The 23732-nt window shown below is 38.8% G+C and overlaps 1 protein-coding gene across 1 annotated transcript in view; it reads right to left on the bottom strand.

Moving 5' to 3' along the window:
* The window catches only part of tln2a (talin 2a), a 124740-nt gene that overhangs the window by 65673 nt on the left and 35335 nt on the right, over window positions 1-23732 (bottom strand). Inside the window, exons 3-8 of the mRNA XM_059349220.1 lie at window positions 6475-6646; window positions 4051-4148; window positions 2843-2972; window positions 2419-2571; window positions 677-819; window positions 375-502 (exon numbers count right to left, since the gene is read on the bottom strand). Of these exons, the coding sequence (XP_059205203.1) occupies window positions 375-502; window positions 677-819; window positions 2419-2571; window positions 2843-2972; window positions 4051-4148; window positions 6475-6610 (788 nt within the window). The 5' untranslated portion in view covers window positions 6611-6646. The remainder of the gene's footprint in view (window positions 1-374; window positions 503-676; window positions 820-2418; window positions 2572-2842; window positions 2973-4050; window positions 4149-6474; window positions 6647-23732) is intronic.

Below are 23732 nucleotides of genomic sequence, written 5' to 3'. Positions count from 1 at the left end.
ATGAGTTGTACACCTAATAAGAATATGATTTTTAAAAAAGCCCCATAACCCCCCTTAAGCATGTTTTTTAAAAATACCAAAATTAGACCATTTATCATATCCAGAAACTGGGAAAACAGATGTAATCCTATGATTTTGTCCTTAAACGAATAATATGTGGGGAATGTTAATGTCGGGAAAAGTAGCCAAATAAATCTTGGTTTAAAATTGATGTAAAACTCCGCAGAGCAACTGAGAAACACTAAATAATTCAGCCGAACCAAACAGTCACGTGACAAAAAATCAGCTAAACTTTCTCTGAACTGCAGGCTGTTGACAAAGAGCGGAGAGGACAAGAGAGGTTGGAAGTCGAGGCTCGGGGTGTGGACACTTACTCTAAGAATCCAGGTTTGTGTTTATGCTCTATGTGAGGTCCAAACTGGATCTGGGCCTGAATGCCTCCAAACTCGCCGGCTTTGTCAAATGATACGGGGTGAGAGCCGTTTAAGATGTCATCTCGAGCCTGAAAGACAAATTAAACCGTTTATTAACTGGGTAAAAGGTAAATATAGGTAAATATATAACTGTTAACAGCAAGAACAACACATTTCTTTAAAATGTATTCATTATGGAGAAGTAAAAGGTGGTGTATATCCTCTGGTTTGTAGTGGTAAATATGTAAGAGTGAGGCTCAAACCTGCACATAAAGCAGATTGAGTTGGACAGGGTCTCTGGAGTCCACGTTCTGGTCGGAGTAGAAGAACTTGCGTCGGAGCAGAAGGGTCTCGTTCTCGTCCACCCCCTGCTCTCTGAACGTCCTGCTGTGGTCCAGCCAGTTCACTGACAACACAAAAGCACATAGATCATCTTAGAACAATTTTAGATATCAATATCAGTGAATGACATAATCTGTGTAGTTAGAGAGAAAGGAGAGGATTTAAAAGCAATGAGAGATTTTTAGAAAATCATTTAAGGTTCGGGTGCTAGGTACTAGACTGTGTGTAAGACCTGTCAGTTCTTAACTTTATCTTTGCCAGATTACACGGCTATTAACTCTGAGTTATTTCTATTAGTCCATTCATTGATTTTTACTATGGGTTGGCTTCCCTCTTGCTTCCTGTTTGCCACGTTCAAACTTCTTTTTTATAGCACCTTTCATACAAACATGCTGCCCACAGTGCTTCACATAGCAGAATGTAAGTTCTTTAGTGAGTAAGGGTCTGGTGTATTATATGTACACTAAAATATCTTTTTACAAAATCATGTTTTTTTGACTACTATACCATACTATTAACTAATAATGATATACATATTAGTCACCAGAAAAAAAACAGTGAAGAGGAAAATCATGCAAAGCCAACGATTAAAATTCGAAAGGCTATAATGTTACTCCAAATTACAATTAAAATTACATTAAAAGCCAGACTAAAATGATAGGTCTTTAATTTCCTGTTAAAAATACAGCTTGAGCTTGCCATCCTAATATCCAGAGGCAGTATGTTCCACAGTTTAAGGGCATAAGAACAGCAGGCACTCTCACTCTCCAGTACTTTTATGGGCACATAAGGAACATTTAAAAGAACAGTGGTGATCTCTTTCTTAGATAAAAAGAAAATCTCTTGTGTAGAGACAAGCAAGGTTGGTAAAGCTTAAAAATGATGACCAGCTCTATGGGAAGTCAAAGAGGTTCAAAAACTTTACACTGTGAACTCTGTAATGTTGTGTGTAGACCTGCACGTTCTAAATTGTGTATAATACATGATGCAGATGTAGTGCAGTTTGGGGAGGTCAAGAGACTGAGATGTACTGCTTCCAAAGTCCAGTAAATTGGGTTGATATCATAGGAAGCAGGTAACATTTATATTAAATGGAACATTGTGGGAGATATATATATATATATATATATACATATACATATACATGGCCAGGGCAGAGACCCCTGATGTCTAAGCGCTAAAGACTTTCTATCAAGATCAAATGATATCGTCATCTGTTAAAGTTATCACATATCATCTGTTATAACAATCCATTAATGTTTTATAAGAATCTCATGTTATCTGTTAAATCACATCAATTGTTATACTTACATCGGTGTTTTATATCACAGGAAGCAAGTCAAATAGGATATTAAATGGCCATCATGTGATTTAAAAAAATAACATTTTTTTATGTCTCTTTGAAGGGAAAATATTATACTGTTATTTTCTGCGTGGAGCTTGTGACCCTCATTTATCGGTGGAGTTATCTCAATACTTGCATGCTTTAATGTGGTCGATATCACAGGAAGCGAGCAAAACGGAACATTAAATGGCCACCATGATGGAAAATAAAAATTTAAACCACATTACATTTTGGATTAAAAAATGCCAACAGGTGTTGTGATGAATAAATAATCAGCATTAACTACACCAACGGGTCAAATATAACTACTGCACTCACAGTCATCGTCTGTGTGTAGTTTGGCTTTCAGCTTCTCCATTTTCCTCTCGTCTCGCAGCAGCGTCCTGTCTTTCTTCAGCGTGCCCATCCCATCGTCCTTCTTCTCCTCCACCGTCTCCTGGATCAGAGAGTATTCCTCATAGTTTGTGATGCCTGGAATCAGATGGGAAAATAATGATCCACGGTATCCCATGGAGTCCAGCTGGATACACATTTACTTTCAACAGAACTATCTTCTCAACACTTTATGCTGATCCCTGTTTTACTTTCATATTTATATGCATTCGCAAAAGTCCCTGTACATCAATAAAAAATTATCAGATTCAAAGGATGTTTGACAGTTCTAGATTCAAATGTGAAACCTGTGCAGCACACCTCAAAAGCATGGAGAAAAGTGCTAGTTAAAAAAAAAAAAAGTATGCACCTATTCTACTGCATATGGTCACAAGCAGCTCTCCCACTGTTTTGGAGTCGTCCACCATGATGGTTTTAACGGCCCCGTCCAACATTTTGATTTTCTGGGGCTTCTGCTTCTTCTTGTATTCAAGGATGTCCTGCTCAAAGACAAAAGGTAGACAGAAGAGGGGGGGGGAAAGAGTCAAAAAGGGGAGAGAAGATTGCAGGGAATTAAATTTAAAAGAGAAAAAGAAACAGAGAGAGAGAGGCTGAGAAAGTACCCGCTGAGAAAATGATCAAATGCATCCAGGTTGCGTGGAGAGAGGGGAGAATATAGGCCAGAAAACCTTATTTAACGGCTGCCTATCACAGCTCGCTGCTCCCTACCAATCACAACAATGAGGAGAGATTTGCTTCAGAATAATTGGTCACAGTCATGCCTTCTACCTGGGTTGCCTTTGGTGGATTTGAAGAGGAGAAACCATTTAGAGCTGCAAAACCAAACCCACAGATGTACTGAGAGGCAGTACTACACGACAAACCAGAGTCGCTGGGGCGTTTGGCAGAAGGGATCACACACTGGCAAAGGATCTACAGCTGGCTGGAGCACTTCTTTAAAGTCACTTTTAAAGCTGCCTTTGATGTGCTTGATGTTTTCTTGATATCCAATTTTATCCTCTGCCTTATTCTGTTATTGTACACCAGTATACATTTTTTTTTATTTCTGCTGTGTTTGATTTAGACATTACTTCTAAGAGTGTGTGTGTGTGTGTGTGTGTGTGTGTGTGTGTGTGTGTGTGTAGAATAGAATAGAATAAAATAGAACTTTATTGTCATTGTACAAGACAACGAAATTTTGTTTGGAGCAGTCCTCCTCCAGTTGCACAGTTCAAAATATTGATATTTATATCAATATAGAAAAATACTTAAAACAAAACACAACATTATCAACATTATCAACGCTGTCAACAATATATGTATAAATAAAATATATATCTAAGTAACAGTGTATTAAAAAGTCCAAGTCCTTAAGTGCAATAGTGCAATCGTGTGTATGAGATGAGATGGGGAGCATCAGTGTGGCAGTAGAGTGGGAGTTGAGTTTAGTAATGTCACAGCTTTATGGTAGAAACTGTTTTGCAGTCATGTAGTGCAGGCAGGCAGTGTCCTGTATGTGTGTGTGTGTGTGTGTGTGTGTGTGTGTGTGTGTTGGGTTAAGCACGTTGATATACTCACCCCGTTACGGAGCATGTAGTAGTCCAGTGTCCTTCCAGACTCCAGCCAGATACCTTTTCTGGGGTCTTCATCAGACAGAAACAGACCATAGTCTGATGCTGGAGCAGAGAGGAGACACTTCATCATTTTAGAGACTGTTATTCCTTATGCTGGGATCAAAGTAGACCATATCATGTCCATCATTATCCTGAATTGACGGACTGGGGGCATTAAAAAAACAAAACTGAGCATTGAGTCATTTTAGTGTGCCAAACATTGTCTTAGCATAAACATTTTTTTACACTACATTTAGTTTAGCCTGTTTTTCACCAGACAAAATTAGCATTGTAATTTATGTGAATTACAGACAAACTTTAGCTAAGCATTTGATTCCTGCCCAGCTTCTCCCTCTCATACTAGTAAGTCACTTCTAGCTCCAAAAAAAAAAAAAAGAAAGAAATGTCAACAGTGAAAATACCTCAAGGCTTTAAAATAGTTAAGTCCAGATCTTTTGTGATATCTGACATATATAGTCATGACACAGCTGCCCCACAAGGGTTGAACAAATGAAAAATATTACCTTTTTTTTATTGTCTTAGCTTTTTTAAAATTTTTGCTTGACTTTGATAGCAATAGAGAGGGAATGAAACAATGGCCCTCATTTATCAAACACGCATAGAAACCAATGCAGATCTGAGTGTATATTTCGTCTTACGACAGGGTTCACATGTGTTTTATCAAACGATCGTATCTCGCCAATCACAGCGTAAGAATGGTCGACTGTTGATAAATGTGTCCAACAGCTGCAACAGAACAAACTGGTTTTGTTTGGCAGCATAAAAAGTGAAAAGCAAGGAAATCAGTGGTGCTGTCAGCAGAGTAGCAGTGGACAAACAAACTCCTGGTAAAGTTGGAATATTTCATTTATACATTGTGATATATAAAACCTAATAGCCTATATAATATCCAAATATTGTTATTATTATGGGAGGATATTATTCACTTCTTTACATTTAGTAAGAATCCTGTTCCAGTCAGAGGAGCGTGTGGCAGCGCTGATTGGAAATGTTTCTATTTGGGCAGAACCGCTGGTGAAGGAGACACTGACGCTCCAGTGTCCAGCAGGATAACGGTAAACATTTAATAGCCTCGGCTAGTATTCTGTTTAAAGAATTTCACAGCCGCAGGGTGTATTTATCTTAAATTATGTTTTAATGATAAATGATGTAACCTAAACATGCTTTGGTTTGTCACAATTAAAAAACAAGACACCACAGAGTTTTATCAGCTCCAAGCATCGATAAAAGATCAATTCTCTGACTCAGCTTGTGTACGCAAATTTGAGTCAGCATGAAGTCCACACATCTGAGAGCAGACGTGAGATCTGATCGTATCCTCCGCTCATGTCAACATTGATAAATGCCGAGCCTTGCGTAGAAATGATCGTGCGCTCACTTTCTGTCGTACGCTCGTTTGATAAATGAGGGCTAATGTGTTTTTGTAGGCCAACCTGAAAACAGCATCGCCATGGGGTCCACTGAGCCTATGGGAGTTTTGCATTGGATTTTGGATCGTTGCAGAAAATAAACATACGTTTCTGATGTTTTGTTTCTGCCAAGCTAACCAGTGTTTTGACAAGCTGGTGAAACCCTAGCCTAAATAGTTTAACATAGTTTACAATCTTCAGGAGTTTGTAAGATCACTTAAAAACACGACTAGAGGCTGTGAGGCGACTAGTGAGAGAGTTCCTGTCCGTGTCCGGTGTGATGACCTTTAATGTCCCCGACAACGACTGTAGTCTCATTTACCCACTTGTTAGCGACCGCCTTTTTAATTAAACGAAAACATTCCAAAATTCACAAGTTGGGTATTTACTAACATATTTTATTTCATACAACAAAATGCTAACATATTTTAAGCTTGTGTTAACCACAGACCTTATGCATCTAAACAAAGACTCATTCAAAATCCTCATTGAGTTTGAGAGGTGAGACCCCATGATGCTAAAATGCTAACTTACATCCTTCTTTAAGAACTGATTCCTGTGTCTCCCTATAGAGACAGAGAGGAAAGCAAGAGAGAGGGCATGATGCAACAAAGGACCCTGGGCTGGATATGAACCCAGACTGCTTCTACTGAGCCACCAGGATGCCCCTGCTCTGAAAATCTTGACACGGTTTTGTTTTGTTCTGCTTATTGAATCCCATGGTTAAGTATATATTTACAGGGAGACCCTAACATTCAGCCCCCAAACGGTCTGTATTAATCTGCAAAAATTCAATTTCAACAAGAGTTGGATACAAAATGTTGTAATTAATTACACTGATATAGTAATAATGACACCTAACATATTTATGATTTTAAATCATAGCACAAACACACTGCATTTCTTTTTCTTTGCATCTCCATTTCTTCTACAAGCCATGCAGTGTGTTTTATTCTCACCTTGTCCAGTCTGAGCCTCGGGGACCCTCTCTCTGATTATCCTACAGGCGTCATACACGGCTGTGGAGGGCTCAAACTGCATCGTCTTCACAACATTGCACTGGCGAACACAGATTTTCAGCGACAGCACCACCATCTTGGCAGGCGGTGTGGGCGGGGGCTGCAGCTACACCTGCAGGAGGACAGAGAGGGGAAGGACAGACAGCAGAGGTTGAGTTTATTTCATGGCACGGGTCCAGAAGTCAAACACTTGAGGATAGTGATGAAACTCATTGAGTGTGATGAATGAGCCAGATGTTGGAGGAGAATAATGTCTTTCCTGTTGTTGTAGAGAGGGCACATACACTTTGGAAACAATTTTTCTCTTGCAATGGGATGATTGTGATATTCCAATTTGAATATACTAAAAGTAAAATTACTCCACTGTGGCATTGCTGATATGCTTGATAAAACGGGTAACATCTTTTTTATTTTCCCAATTTGAGAAAGCACAAACTAAATCTGTTTTTCTCTTCACACATATGCACTTTCTTGTAGTTAGGCATGCTGTTAGAAAATATTTTCTTCCCCTCGTCATAAACAATGACATCTTATGAATGTGAAGAAAGTGGTAATTTGTGCGCAGTAAGGCCATTGTTATGCTTCATAAAACAAAAGAGCCAACCACAAATGTATCCCTTTTTGAAAACAGCCCATCTGGTCCCTGCTGGGGACAAAGAAAAGACGCCATCTCTGAATATTCTGAGCTAGAAACTTTAAAAGGTCAAATAAAGCAACAAAGCTACCCACAAAAACTGGAACTGGAGAGGCAACTCTCCACAATCTTTTTCATATGACATGGTAGAAGCAAACCTCTTCTTAAACCACTGCACTCCTAAAATCTGTTTCTTTCCCAGTGACAAAAGCATCAACAAGAGACTATATAGTGAAGATGATTCAGAGTGTGTGTTCAGAGGCAGCAAAGCAATTTCCAGCTTGTTATCTTCTAAAGTTAAGTCAGTATGGGCCCTACACTGTTAGCATTCTCTAGATTGTCTCACCACATATAAAGCTAACCACAAAAACATCCAGAACAACACACTGTGGTAATAAAACCACTAAATGTTGACCTGTAATTTAGGCAGTTTTTATGACCCAGGATGTTCAATTGTTCATTTTTATTATAAGTTTGGTTTTTATTAGATTTTTTATGCTATACAATGGGTGTTTAACCTAATGTTACACTGGCTGCAGTGCAGCCTCTGAGTCCAAATGCACAAGTTGGCAGCAGCCATATTCACGATATTTTTTGTGTAATTTTTATACAGTGAGAGTTAGTGAAAGGCCATTACCACATGAAATTTCACACACGACGTAAGTGTAGAGACAGCAAAAGTCTAAGCATTTAGCAGTTTAAGAGGCAGACATTTCCCTCAGTTGGTGGAGACCAAAACCAGAGTCTAAACAGAGTGAATACAGGGCTGGAATGAGAAATGAGTTCCTAAACCAGGATATAAGTTAGCATTTTAGCACCCTGGGGTCTTACCTCTCAAACTCAATGAGGATTTTGAATGGGTTTTTGGTTAGATGCCTGAAATAAGGTCTGTGGTTAACAAAAAGCTTAAGAGGTTTGTGTTTTTAAACAATTTATTAGGCTACGTATTCACTAGCTTGTCAAAACGGCTGGTTAGCTTGTTGGAGATTGTATGACCGTGGAGTAGGTCGTGATAGCATAACATTAGCTTTTTACTTTCGTCACTGCATTAAAACTTCAAACATAATAAAAGTGGTGTTCATTTATGAAGATTATCCTGCTGAGCAAAAAGCGTAAGCAACACAAACGTGTGTTTGCCACAGAGGTAATTTTCTGCAATGATCCAAAATCCAATGCAAAAATTCTCAATAGACCCCATGGAGATGCTATTTCCGGGTTGGCCTACACAAATATGTTATTTCGTTTTCTCTCTATTTCACTTGCACAGCTGTTAACACGTTAATCACATCAACCTAAAAGATGATGATATCAATGTTGTGTTCACAACTCGTTTCTGATGCCCCCCAAAAAACAGCTTCTGCCGGTTTAAATATGATTAAAAATATGATTCGACACAGCTGTATTCACAGAGATTAAATGCAGGAAGAAGAAGGAGAAGAAAGCTGTGACCTTCCAGACAGAGCACCTCCTGTCTGGAAAAAATGGGAGCACAAGGCCCTTCTGTGCCAGGGGGGGTCAAAGGTTAAGGGTCAGTCCGGGCCATGGCTGAAGTACACAGGCGGCCCCTCATCTGCTCCGCTAGCTTCTGACCCTGACTGAGACGTTCAGAATCTGGTTCTTATGTGAGATGTGTTCACATACAGGAGTGAAGGTGTTTGTCTGGCACATAATGTTAACACTCCTCCGCAGTTTCCTGACTGGTAATAATACAACTGGACATTATTTAAGGATGTATAATAAGAGGACATAAGAGTTTAGGCAGCCTTTCATGAGATGCCTCTGTAGCACACTTCCACTGAACTTGTTTTTCTCATAATAATAAAAACATTCTTAATAACTGCCTTCACTGGTGCACTACTAGATGTAGCTTATTAATTTATCTCAGTTATTGCTTTGGGCTCCGTCTCGATCAAACAAGCACTTCCACAAATCTCCTGTTGGTAGTGATTGGACCAAAGCCAAACACTTTCCTACAATCACTCACACTTTCAGAGCCTGACTGAGCTTCAAGGACAAACCCTTTCCTAAAACAGATATGAACAGTTATTCTATTTATCCCATATTGTTAAATATAAGCCGTCACATGAAAAGGTCTCTCAATTCAAGGATGGAGACGGAACAAAATTCCCATGGATGCTCTTTAAAGACCAGCCCAAGAAGAGCTACTACAGTGAATGAAAGCAACAAAAGCGAATTTGTGGAAACGCTGACAGAGCTGAGAGTTATTTACGTAAGTATACATGTATGTGAATCTATTTTTTAAACACTAAAAATCCTGTATCCGCAAGACTTGTAGTTATAGATTTTTCTCCTCTCCTTTTTTCTTTCCGTTTCAGCTTGATCACAGACTGAAGCATTGGTGGTCTGATTTTTACCTCTGGGTTGTATTTGTTCACCTCTACAAACAGACAAAACCACAGAAATATTGTGATATTTCTCTTTTAGACTGTAGTCGCTGCAGCATCAGCCTCTTACAAGTCTGAAGAATGAGCAGACAAGCAGCAGGAAGAAATAAAGAGATAAGAGGAAGCAATGAGGAAAGAAGACGATAAACTAATAATATGATGAAACAGCGATCAGTGGAACCACCAGCAGGCTCGGCAGGACTACAGAGGACAAATTATAGAGAAAGCTCATTTATGGCTGGGTAACAACAAACACAGAAATGACCTTTGGATTTTAACAGAAAGCCACATGATGCTTCAGTATCTTTAACTATGCTGCAATACACTGCACCCTGGGGTGCATTTTCACTTCACTGTATTTGTATGTATAATGTAAAACCAGCAGATCTAAGAAGTTAATGAATATTTGACTATTTTCTGCAAATATGTCCTTCCACCACGTGTATGTAATCTGCTTCATAAATATTAGTTGGTTTGATGCTAAAAGAGCATGACCAGCTTGTGGAACAGTGAACTATCTGCATGAAGATGGTCAAGATCCACTAGATCCACTGACGTTTGTGTAGTTGATGGATCCCATTCATTTTCTATGGAGAGCAGGAGATCTGGCTGCACGTTGCATGATGGAGAAGTCCTGGCGAGTGGACGGACCATTACCAGCGTATCTGAAACTGCATAATGGTAAGTTATTTCCGCATAACTCAGATTAAACTGATCAAGTATGAAGTCAATATTCTGTTACTGCCCATTTCTCGTCAGTGACATATTTTAGTGTACTAATTATCTATTAAATGAAAAAGTTAGCCATGCTAATAAACAGTCAAGCCAAAACCAAGCACCACCCACTGACTGGAGCAAGCCGGAGCATCTGGGGTTCTGGCACGTCTTTTGATTTGTTTTCCAGGTCTGGTGTATCTCGCCAATTTAGGACATGACCTTAGTGGAGGTCTCTGTTCTCCCATTGCTTTTCTAGGATGTTTTTGCTTTATTTATTTATTTATTTATTTATTTATGAATTGCAGATTAACCTTAGATACCAAGCTAGCTTGCTAGCACCAGTTGGTCCCTTCCGGCTCAAAAAAACAACAAGATGTACAGTAAAAACTTGAGACCATAAAGTGGTCCTTCATAAACCAATGAGTGGTGTGTCACGCTGGTTAAGTCCACCTCTTGTGTCCAGTCTATGCATATTGCATAACACAGAACATTAATATGAGGTATAAATATGTGTCGTGACACAGCGTGTCTTGTTTTTTTTCTTCTTTACATTGATAGCAAAAGGAAAGGCAAGAGAGAGGGGATGATGCACCTGGGCTGGACACGAACCCAGGCCGCTACCACTGAGCCATCTGGACAGCCTAAATTTGGTCTTAAATTCATATGTGGCATGCATTTGCCATAAACCAATTTCTTTTTTTAAATATGGAAATCCAAGAGCCAGACAAATACAAATGAGCTCAGCTGCAGGATTTTAAAGTATTCCAAAAAATAAATCTAATGTATTTAGATTATTCATTCATTCATCCATTATCCTTAACGTTGATCCAAACTCGGGTTGCGGGTCTGGAGCCGAACCCAGCTGACATTGGGCAAGAGGCAGGATACACCCTGGACAGGTTGCCAGACTATCACAGGGCTGAGAACCATTCACGCTCTCATTTACACCTACGGGCAATTTAGAGTCAACAGTTAAATGCAAACTGCATGTTTTTGGACTGTGGGAGGCAGCAGGAGAACCCGGTGAGAACCCATGCTGACACGGGGAGAACATGCAAACTCTACACAGAAGAGCCACAGGCCGGAATTTGAACCCACAACCCTCTTGATGTGAGGCAACACTGCTAACCGCTATATATTACTTAGTTATTTAATGATAAACAAAAAATGAAAAGAGAAAAATCTTTAATTAAAAAAAAAAAAGATGTTATATGCTTCAAGGCTTTTTTAAGGTTCCCCAGAGAGAAGAAAACAAATGTTTGGTATCAATATTGACACAGTTAACCCATTTGACCTTGAGCCCCAGCTCAGAGTCCTACAGGCTGTTCTGCTCCTTTCATCCAATTGGGCCAAATTAGCTACAAACATGCAGCTGAATACAAATGTAGCTGCACAGTAGAAAGAAATGACAAAGCATATGCTAAATGTTTGCACAGAGATGCCACAGGCTTTTTGAGGGCCCAGGTTAAATTGTACAAAAATTGAGCTCACACAAAATCCTTTTTAGTCTTCGCAGCACTATGAAAATTGGTTATGTCACACACCATGGTTTATTTATCCTTCCATAAACCATGTTGAGCCCTGATGTGAATCCTCTGAGAGTTTAAATATCTTTCACTGCACACAAACAACACATTTCTAACAAGTTGTTTCATAAACAACACAGCTGAAAACATCTTCAGCTTGTTTGACATCAAACTTTTAAACTGATTAAACACAAATCACGCCTCACAAAACAAATTATGAGCATGATTGCGAGCATGACACTCCAATAAAGCCAATTAAAAAATATGGAGGTAAATCTCTTCTTCATCCTGCATTAAGACAAAGCAGAGTCTCCACTGAAGCCAGATTACCACCAAAGCATCCCATCATAAATTTTCCTTTCCCTGCGCTGAGAAAGGATTTGCTGAGATCAAATGTGATTGTAAAGCCCCAAAACACTCAAAGACAACCAACTCATTAGGCTGAAGCAAATCCAGTGTGGGAATATGGCTCCAGTGTGCTTACAGCAGGATCAAACCTAAATCAGCAATAATCATATTTATATAATTAACAGACAACTCTCTCCATTTTGCAAATTGAACCCAGATGTTTTGGTTAAAAAAGTGAAAAAAATGTCACAATAGACATATTTGTAAATATAAACAATGTCTATAAGAATATGGTTTAGAGATACTACTACCAGCTCTAGCATCATTACCTGCACAAAAGCATTGTCCATTAAATATAAATATATAGAAAATGTATACATCTATATACAATGAAAGTGTGCAAAATGTTGGCAATCCAGTAGTTGCTAAAATATATGAGTCTGCACCTGAGTGGTGCTATTTTTAGCCATGCCATCAATATGACTAAAAAATAGGTGATTCTCAAATCTCAATAATGGAGGAAAGGTTGAAAAGAAAAATGTCTATAACGCCCTGAACCACAGGCCATTCCAAGGTGTAGTTTGTTATATTTAACACACCGTGGCCCCATTTTTCACTGTAATATTCAATTCCTGCACCTCTTTAGAAGCAGAACAGTTATGGTTAGAAGTAGAGAAAAAAAAACAATTTCTTTAATATTTTTATTTAAAATGTAATCTCAATAAATTACGTTTTCCTGCAGTTCAGTCCCAGTTTGACTTAATTTTTGTCATGTTGGTCTCACACAAGTCATTAGCTGTGTTTCCATAAAAGTCAAATTGAATTTATGAAGCAGAACTTTGAAATGTTGCATAAGCGGAAATGCGAATTATTGACGTTTCCATTAACTCGTTAGATCGAATAAACAAAGCTGCATGAACATACTCTGGTCAGAAGATGGCAGTGTTATGTGTTGCTGCAGGCTAATCCAACAGTAAACAGTAGAAGAAGAGATTGAAAGAAGAGCGAAAAAATTTAAAAAAAAACAGGTTGCTAATCGGACAACTTTGGCCACCCATGAGAAAAAAATATCTCTTCAGGAATTAGATTCCATTGGGAAACTTATAATTGTTCTTTAATTTCAGAGCGGGAACAGCTGATCAGTCATGAGTTGAATGTTCATTACGTCAGAACTTATTCGCAAAAAGTGTTTCCATCTCCTGTTTAGCGCATTTCAGAAAAAAGATGAAAACCACCTCAAGCAAGTGTAAAAAAATGTATGCACATTTTCAAACGTTTCTTTTAGAATACCTGTTTCCTCATTCAAATCTTCAAAATACACATAGAAATTTGTTGATAGAAACAAGATTAGCCATGACTTCACAGTGTCGCTGAGGAGCGCAGAATTCAATGTTTTTTTACAGGTTCTGGTTTGTGCAGTCTCAAGTCTTTATTTTTGGAGAGATTTTAAATGATATGTGCAGGGTAATGTGATTTTGATGAAACATAACAATTTAAGCATCAATTTGGTTACTTTAAAAATTTAAAATTGTCACATGAGCCATTCAAGGGCTGTCAGGAAGTTGAAAATCTGACAATAATGCCCGTTTTTATCCAATAACTTAATAAAAAGGTAAATGTCTCCATGATCCACATTAATGGATTTGGCTTTTTTTTTTTTTTTTTTTTAATCTAATTCAGGTCGATCAAGACAAACAAGTTGGTAAAATTACAGATGCAGAAGCACAAGACACTTTTGCAGTACACTTGACAAGTGTACGCTGCAAGGAACAGATAAAGCAAGCAGAAATACTCCACAGGAGAGATTTCTATTTGAGAAGGAGCAGAGCTGCATTTTTTTTCCAGAGAGGACTAAAGCAGTGTAGTTTCACCTACAGAATCCTGCTCCATCTCTCTCCATGCTGGTAAATCCATCTGGATGCTGACCCATCTGTCTGCCTTCATGCTTTATTTACCTGCACCTCCACTTGCTGCACCAGGGTGCCGTGAGTGCTAAACAAGAGCAGCAACACCCTTCACAACATCAAGAAACTTTCTGCAGTTATCACTCATAAGAAATTAGTAAAACTTCATGTCCAAAACTGAAATATTAAAGAAAAGTAAATACACTGAACCTATTGCACCATCAGACCATGCAAAATAACACACACAGACAGAGAGCACACAAATCCATAATCATTAATACGCTGTATACTCCTACACTGCAATACATAAGCACAAAACCTCTCTCCCCCTCCTGACTTTAAACCCAACTGCACCAGTCACACCTACACGCCTTTGATCTACTGCAGGCTCACATAACAAAGAATATTCAACACTCTGCTGTAAGCAACGTTTTTCATGTGCTTCACACCACCGACAGCAGAAGCTCCCTTACGGCTAATGACATCATCGTGGATCGGCCTCTTGTTAAATAATTAATAAGGAACATATATGCACAAGGTGATGGCCTTCTTACAATATGTGTTTGAATTCATACGAGCAACTCCACGCTGATGAGATGTGGCTGAAAGCTTGTGACAAAGCAAATGTTGCACTAAGTTTCCCTACAGTAAACAGAAAGCATAGCTAGCGATCATGGAAAGAGTCTGCTGCATTCAAGCCGCCAAGCCCTAAAGGTGGCTTTTTAGCCTCGTATCATATTGATCCCACAACAAAGGCACACTCTGAGGATCTTCCTGCTGCCAAAGACATTGTGGTGGTGAGGCCCCTAGGAAAGTTGATACTGTACTTGTAATACAGTGGGGGCCCGGAGCAGAAGCAAAGGCACCGCAGATGTGTCATTTTGCATGAAGTCAGACAAACAGAAGCACAATCTATTAGAATGGATTGAGAGAACATTTTGAATGATCGTGTTACACGTTCTCTGGAGTCTGTTAAGGATGTGATGACCAAGACTGTTTCTGTTGTTGATGAGACTGAGGCTGTAGACCCAGAGCAGTCAACCTGCAGGAACGAAAAATGAAACCAACGGCCTTAAACCTTAATTTCTTTCTAATGGCCAGCAGGGGGAACTGCACTGGTTGCAAAATAAAAAGTCAGATTTAAAAAAGTCTATTAGAAAATGACCATACTTGTAAACATTTTTCGAATGAGTTTATGGTGTCAGGTCTTCATGTTTTTTCACAACAAGATCTCCAACCTTAACAACTGAATAGACCGTTTGTCAATAGTACCCATAACGACACATATAAGCGTTTGTTAAAAGCAGCTTGCGGTACAGTGGAGCATTTTAAGAATAGCACACACGTCCTTATACATACATGTACAGTACAAAAACACTGACCTAGGTTTGGGGCAAAAACTTCCTGTTTAGGTGAAAACCCAGATTAAATCGTAATAAATGTATGTAAATGCCAAAAGTGAAGTAATTATGAGGCAGACGTGAGCCATAGAAGTTAGGTAGTTAACCTAAGTTACGTTAAAAATCTTTTACAGTATGATTTCAGTTCATGAGAGTAACTGGAATATTTTGGTCACATAAAATGTCTTGTTCAGTAATCAGTTGTACTAAAGGACACTAAAAGGAGCTGATTTTCCACCATACCAACCAAGCTAGCTAGCTTGCACTAGCTGATGGCTTATCTCCACCTTCTTATCCAAATATGGTCACTTCTGCCTCCAAATAATCAAGATGGCAGTGGCCAAATGCCAAACTCTGGGCTTCAAAACATCAGTCCACAAAACAATGGGTGACACCATGCCTGCTACATCCACTTCTCATACACAGTCTATGGTAGCGCATTCAAGTGTTGACAGAAGTCAAACATGGTCAGCTGCTGCTATAGTTTGTATTATCTTACTTAGTAACTAAGAGACCTGGGCTTTGACACAGATGCAGTAAATACAGGCATGACACCGGAGGACAGAGAACACCAAGGACTGAGAGGAAAGCAGCTTACATTTTGCTCCAACGCACGCACAGAATTCGATTTCATTCGGCGAAAACAGCCAGCCTAAGAGTCAGACAAAGGCTCATGAGATAAAAGGAAAATGAGACTGAGCACTGGAACATGTAGCTATTGTTCAATAGATCAATGAGGCACAGCAGTGCCTGCTGGGAATGCCCAGGCCCTATTACAGTAACATGGCCTCTAATCCAATAATAGAACGGCCCACAAGTGAAACAGGCCAATCCTACAGGAGATCTGGACCAGGGAACATATTCAATATTTGGCCAGAGCATGCCTGTAGCCTAGTTTCTACACCAGGGCCAAACTGGGCTAACATGATGCTAATTAATCCATCTGCTTTCTTTGGTTTACTACGATTAGCAAAAAAGAAAAAAAACAAATCTATTTCGATTACAAAAAGGGAGGAATTGTGATGTGTGTTAGTTGGACTTAAATTTAGAAACTTGTTGCATCCAGAGCTGCATTTTCTAATTTGCAGTTAAAGGCATATTGTTCTTGACCTGAAGCCTTACTACTTGGCCCTGCCATGGAAAACGGCAGAGCACAGCACAATACAACCTTCTCATATGACAGTGGCTTTCACTGCAACTCCACACATGGCCTCAGGAGATGCAGTGAGGACTGTGAGTGCTGCTGGAAAGTCAATCGCGTTGCTTTCAAAGAAGAATCTGACTGTAGAGAAACCACATTTCAACAGACTTAATAATATTGTGGTTTTATTATGATAAAGCACTTCCCAAGATGAAAAATGAGACATGCTATCAAAACTGCAAAACAAGATTTATCAAAATTATTCCTGGTGAACAAGTGCCTGTTTTATAAGCACTGATACCGAAGAGATAAAGTCTGTGCGATAGGACCCGGTCACACCAAATTGAATTAATGTGTACAGAATCATCACAATCAATGGATTTGTTTGTATGATATAAACAAATCTTTTAGATAGTTTCACGTTGAGTGAACCCTGAGATTGAATTCACTCTATGCACCATTAGAATCCTTTTTGTACAAAACCATGTTGTTGATCTAGATCATGTATCCGTTTTGGTCTCTCTTTGCTGCTATGGCACTTTAATTTCCCTTGATGGAATGAGTGAATTTCATGATTGAAGATTTATTTTTATCTAAAGCTACTCCAGGAGAAAGCTGTCAAACTGACAATGTTCTTATATACTTGTGGTATTCAACACGGAAACAAAAGCAGTCTGCAACTGCAGATTCGTCAGCTGAAATGACTGTTGCGACCAGATTTGATCAAGTTGAGCTGGCTTAGTGTTAAAACAAGAACCCTTTAAAATGGTAATGTAGGTATTATGGTTAAATACTGAGGCCAAAGACATGTCCCAGGCTTTATAGGGCAATCTCATCACAAAAAGATAACTGTAAACATATCATGTGGAAGACAGTTCACACCACAACTCTCCACCACTCTAACTCACACAAAGGTGGCAAATAACATTGTTTGAATCAATTTCAAAGTAATGTAATGAACCATAGAAACACTGACAGACTATCAAAATCCATCCCATTCGTGTACACACTATGTTACACTTTAATTTTATTGTTCAGACTATAAGGTGTTGTTAGGGAAGTCAATAGTCTCTCTCTCTCTCTTCTCGTCGTGTTAAACATCTGTCTCGCAAGATTTGTGAGCTATCCAGACTTCTATTTGTGACCTGTAGGGGCAAAATGAAAAGAAGAAGAGGAGGAGGGAAGCAGCAAGCAAGGGCTCGTTAAGAAGAGTAAGAACGGCACAGTCCTCCTGCAGCAGTCTCTCCCAGCTGCAGAGCCAGAGTCTGCAAATTGCTAAAAGGCTAACAGTTAGCTCTGTAGCAGTACAGTGTGTATGTGCTGCTGCTGCAGGAGGTGTTCACTTAGCGATCTCTGTTTGTTTACAACAAGCACATTCTGTGCACAGTTAGCGATGCTGGTTAATTCAAGGTCGCTATGTTTAAGATCAGTGAAGAAGCTGTGCATAGTAATTAGCCATGCTGCTTTGTTTTGATCAGCTGCTGATGTTGTGCACAGTTAGCGGTGGCTGCCACAGTTGCTTCTCCCGTGTTTAATCCATCGCTTATGTGATCACGGTCGAAACTGTCACTAAGCCATTACGCGACGATCGAAAACCATACGTCACCTAAATCCCTTTGGGGGCCTTTTTGTAGTGGAGACATGCAGAGTGAGCGGACTTTTGAGAGGGCGTGGCCTGAGACTTTCCCGGTATCCACTCTTCCCCCTAAAGGAAACACGGCTCATATTGTTTGCACTTGAAAAAAAAGAAAGAAATATTTAACTGTATTCATTTTATTTTAACTTTTATAAAATTTAGTTTTAGTTTCAATTTGTGGAAGAAGAAGTTTATTAAAAGCTCATGCCTACATCATGCATGTAAAGAGTTATAATAAAACATTTCAAAATGCATGCGCTACTCGTTTAAATAAAAGTCTGTTGTATGGGATCAGAACACTGACATAAATCGCGCACTCGTAATGAGACCTGCGCGCCCAAATCAAACATCCACGCGTGCCAATCACCATTGTACCGAATATGATTGGTTGAGCGACTTCGCTGATTAGACAGCAAGGTAAGGTAGCTCCAGAAGGACAAATGGGACAAATCTCACAGCAATGAATGCCTGAATAACATGGATTGTGATTTGGTGCTGTATCTTGCCTTGACTTGAAAGTTTGCAAAATGTCACACAGAGCAATGTACTTCAATATGCTTGTCTGAGCGCTGTCTTTTGTTTCCTCCATCGTTGACTACCCTAGGGTACATATCACAACTACTATTTCATGTTATCTTAATCTAAACTGTTACAGGTCACTAATATGTGCTTACATTGTCAAAATGGTACAAAATGACAAAACTATAAACAGCTAAAAAAAATGTGTTCGTTGGATAGTCTGTAGTGTCAATGTAGGCAATAGCTTATATATTTCCTGCATGAATGCTCAAGCATGTATTGAAGGTTTTTTGATAATTTAATGTATTACGTTTATAATTTTCAGGGACAAATAATTACATCTAGAATATGAACAAAACAGTTTTATCAAAACAAAAAATGTACAGTCTACGTGTGCAACAGGATCCAAGCAAAAATCAGAGCGTTTTATCAGATTAATGTCAACGATGGAGGAAGCAAAAGACATTTCACAATTATGTAGCTACTGTAGGTACAGCAGTAAAGTGGGAATGCTGACGTTTGCAGCTTACACTTGAATAGAGAAACACTCAGTTGAATTAATTCCTTACACTTTTGTTTTGTGTTGACGTCTATGTAAAAAAGCTTTAAAAAAAAAAAAAAAAGACACCACAGTTGGATCTCTATTATTAGAGCCGCATGCACAGCTGACAGCTTGCTGACCTGTTCTATTGCTACTCCTCTCTTTCGGCCTTTAAGTGTTTCACTATATTAAATCAGTGTTCTCAGCTGCACAGACACTCTCTCATATACACATAGGGTTTGAAGTCATGACTATTATTCCATGATGAATCAGTTTTCCTGAGCAAGCCAACCTTTTCTTTTTTAAATAAACCTCAGCTACAAATAAACCAGTTTTTTATCACCGCTGTCGTCATTTCCATGCAAACACAGCGAAAACAACACATTAGAGACTCTCTCTCAGACAGAAGTGGAACTGATCTAAAGCATACAGTCTTAGTCACACACGAGTGAGCCGGCACAGTTCAGAATGAGGTCATCATCATCCAGCAGGCTGAATGGAGCGGCGGTGGCCAAAAGGTTAAAAGAGTACACTGGGTAAATATCACTCTGCAGGCTGTTGTCTTTCAGATCTGTCAGAGAGTTTTACTTCAAAGGCCGTCTACTAGAATGAATGTGAAAGTACATGCATGAAGTTTCAAGGTACAACCACAATTCCAAAAAAGTAAGGATGCGGTGTAAAACATAAATAAAGCAGAATGTGATTATTTTGCAAATACTTATTTACATATATTCAATTGAGACTGTACAAAAACAATATATTTTACCTCATCAACTACATGGATGTTTGTAAATATGCCAGTTGGTTTGCCGTCTCAAAAAGATATGATACAAAAAAGTTGTTACTGGGGCAACCAAAGACTGTGAAAGTGTTTTTTTTTTGTTGTTGTTGTTTTAAAACACTGGTTTGGAACATTCCACAGGTACACAGGTTAATTGGTAACAGGTGACAGCATCATGATTCAGAGAATCCTCTAATGCACATTAGTGGTAAGGCGAAAAACCAACATTGGATGTCCGTGACCTTTGATCCCTCAGGCAGCGCTGCAATAAAAACTGACATGACTGTATAAAGGACATTAGTACGTGGGCTCAGAACACTTCCGAAAAGTGTTGTTGGTAAACACAGTTCATCTACTAATGTAAGTAGGTAGTAATAAGACTGTAGCCTGCAAGAGAAAACCAGATACCAACAACGTCCAGAAACGCTCTGGGCCCCAACAACGGGGACCCTAGACTGTTATCTGGCAAGAATTTCACTTTCAGAACTTCAAAACTCCCAGCTTTTGAAAATCATGTTACACACATCAAATTCAGAATGAGTATATTTAAAATAAACAATAAAGTTTATCAGTTTACACATTAAATATTATATTTTTTAGCGTTTTCAATTGAATACATGATACGTAAAAGACCATTCCCCCTCAGATTTACTCCTGTTTTAGACAGCTGCCAAACTTTTTGGTATCAGGGCTTTAAAATTCAAGGAATATCTATAATCAGGTTCCATGAGAGCTATGCAGTATGTCTCGGTTAGTATCAAAGTAAAACATGCTGACGATTAAAGAGAAATTTCACTGTTTCAGCCTTTTTCAGCCAGCAAGAAAAGTGTATTAATTGCTTGTTGGGAGTGAGTGAGTGTAAGGGAGGAGCAGGTTGGCAGAAATGTGTCGACAAATCACATTTCTACCCATTATCCATGAGGCCAGAAAGAGAAAGTAGAATAAAAATATAATTTCCTGATGGCGATACAAACAATCTTTTTTTCCTGCTGCATGACAAACGTTGAGACAAATTGAATTAATAGGTTTCACTCACATGCCAGGGGGGATAAAAATATTTACAACTAGAAACTTCAGTTTAATTGCTCTTTACTTTGGCACCAGAAGCCTCTGACACACATGTTCACCAACACCGGAGTTACACACACAAAGAAAGAGAGAAAGAAAGACAGAAAATGAAGTTACATGTGAGAAATAAAAGCCTGTTAGCATAATTATCCACCTGGTTGGTGGTGGTGTTCAGTGACAGACTGCATACCTCCTGAGTGACACAAACTATGTCTGCCTGTGTATTTTTGCATTTGCACATTTGCATGCATGTGTATGAGTAAAGAGAGAGAGGGAGACAGAGCGAGCTTGGCAAATGTGTCAGGCAGGCAGGTGATGCCGCTCTGTCGGCAGCAGCACCGACGCAGGTGTCGAGTTTCACGCAGAGGAGAGGCAAACAGTCGGCCAACGCTGCTACAAATCCAACACAGAGCTTGTTGGCAATGCCTCATTCAACATAATGCAGCACGGAGTTGCACGCAGCGTGGTTATTTATTGTTATTGCCTTGTTGTTGTTTTATGAGGACCATAAAAAAGGGAAGAGTTGTTAGAAAATGTGTTCTTTCTTTCCTCCTTCGTGTCTCCTTGCATTTGAAACCTGAAGCTAAACCACAGTCCACACTCCTCTTTCTTCACATACCGAATATCAACTGGAAAACAAGGGCAGCCGTATGAGAGTGCAACCCTCAGTCACTCCCACATTTCAGGTTTCCTTTAAAGATCTTTTGTTTTCCACTTAGAGTATAGATCCAGCCTTTAACATTACTCTGACTACTCTGTTGCCACTTGAGGATGTGTTCAAATACAGGTTGCCATGGTTACAGCTGTTTGTGGCCATGATTGTGGCCTGACTAATATCTATTTCTTTTCTTTTTTTTAACAAGGTACTAAAATGAGAAAACAGTTGCTGCTTGATGTATTTCTGGATTATTGCTGTTTAACGAGCTGCGCTTATATTCACCACCTTAACTTAAAAAAAAAAGCCAAAGTTATAAAAAGGTAAAATTATTCAGTGTCTGCCGGAGAAGTTTGATTTTGAAGGTAAAGGGAAGAATCTAAAGGTGTATTCAGACAGACACGAAAAGTTTCACTAAATCATAGAATAAAGACATGCTTTAGTTTGGATTTGTTGCTCCTGAAAGCAGAGCCAACATGCTTTTATGGCACATTTAACACTCGTGAGGCGACGGTAATGGTGATTTCATAAGTTACTGTGACCAATATCACCATAATAATTTTCTTCATTACAAACGGTCACTTGTTGTCCATGATGACATGCTGTAGCATGAAAACATGACTATGCATCTATGCAAAGGATATCTATAATTAACCTCTTAACCGTTAACCAACAATATGAATTTTAATAGATTAATAGAGTCGGACCGATATGTGACCAATGCTGATACTGATTTTAGAGTGGGAGAATTAATCGATAACAGATATGGTGGCTGATATAGTAATCTTATGAACTGGAATGAAAACAGAGCTTTTTCATATGGATTATGCACAGATGTTTCACCACTCTGATAATGTACCCAGAGAGCTATTTTCTCAAACATAAAACTTAATTATGTTAAACATATTAACTTAACTGAGAAAATAAAGAATAAATAGGAATAAAATAAAAAGCTAAATAAACATTGTTACTGTTCAGTGTCAGTCAACTGCTTACTATTTAAACAAAATTAAAAGTTAATAGCTAAAAGAATTTCTAAATCACCCCAAGATACTTTTTCTGCATTATATAGTGTAAAAAAAAACCCATTTCATAACAGCATATATCAGACAGCCTTTGATAGGCCAATATCAGCCGATAAGATCTACCAATTAATACTATCAGTTTAACAGTTACAAATATATTTATTTACTATTTCATTGTTTTTTTGAGCAAGGGGCAGGCAAAATAAGATATTTTTCTCCCTGCTCCTTTTTTCATCATGGAACATGTGATCAGCATTGCACTGATTGTGAATTCTTCGTCGTTTTCCAGAGCTGTGCATGACCAGGAGCGGAAGACATTTCAGATGTGGCATGTGTAAACTATTAAACTAACATTTAAAAATAATTAAAGTGAGGTTCTTCTCAATACTTTGAAGCAGTAAGATGCTGACATGGCTGCTGTTTTCAGCACAAATGCTTTACAGACTAACTATGATCAATGGATAAAACATGGGGTCATCCACATTTCCTCACGTATCTGTGTCCATGAAAGGAAATACAAAGCCCAAAGATAAAAGTATCAGTTAGTGAGTTGTCTATAAAGCTCTCGGTCTCCCTCCGACATGCTTTGATTCAGAGCTCACAAGTCGGCACCAATTCCTTTCCTTGCACTCCCTGCTTTGTGAACACTTGTCAAAAAAGCTGAGTTGCATTTCTGTGTCACTGACAGTCACCAGGCAGACACAGACCACCCTGTGAGGTATATTGCACACACAAATATGACTCTCTGTGCATTTCTGTCAGCACTTCCCAGCACTGTGGTGTCAGAAGACACAGGCAGTGAGCATGTATGTTTATATGTGCATCCTGTAATTGAACAATTAGGTGTCCCTTTTACAAAAGTTAGAATATGGCTCAGAACTAAGACATTCATATATAT

Source organism: Centropristis striata, chromosome 2 (genome assembly GCF_030273125.1).
Source record: "Centropristis striata isolate RG_2023a ecotype Rhode Island chromosome 2, C.striata_1.0, whole genome shotgun sequence".
In the NCBI taxonomy this organism is placed as follows: Eukaryota; Metazoa; Chordata; class Actinopteri; order Perciformes; family Serranidae; genus Centropristis; species Centropristis striata.
This window is presented reverse-complemented; position numbering and strand designations above follow the sequence as displayed.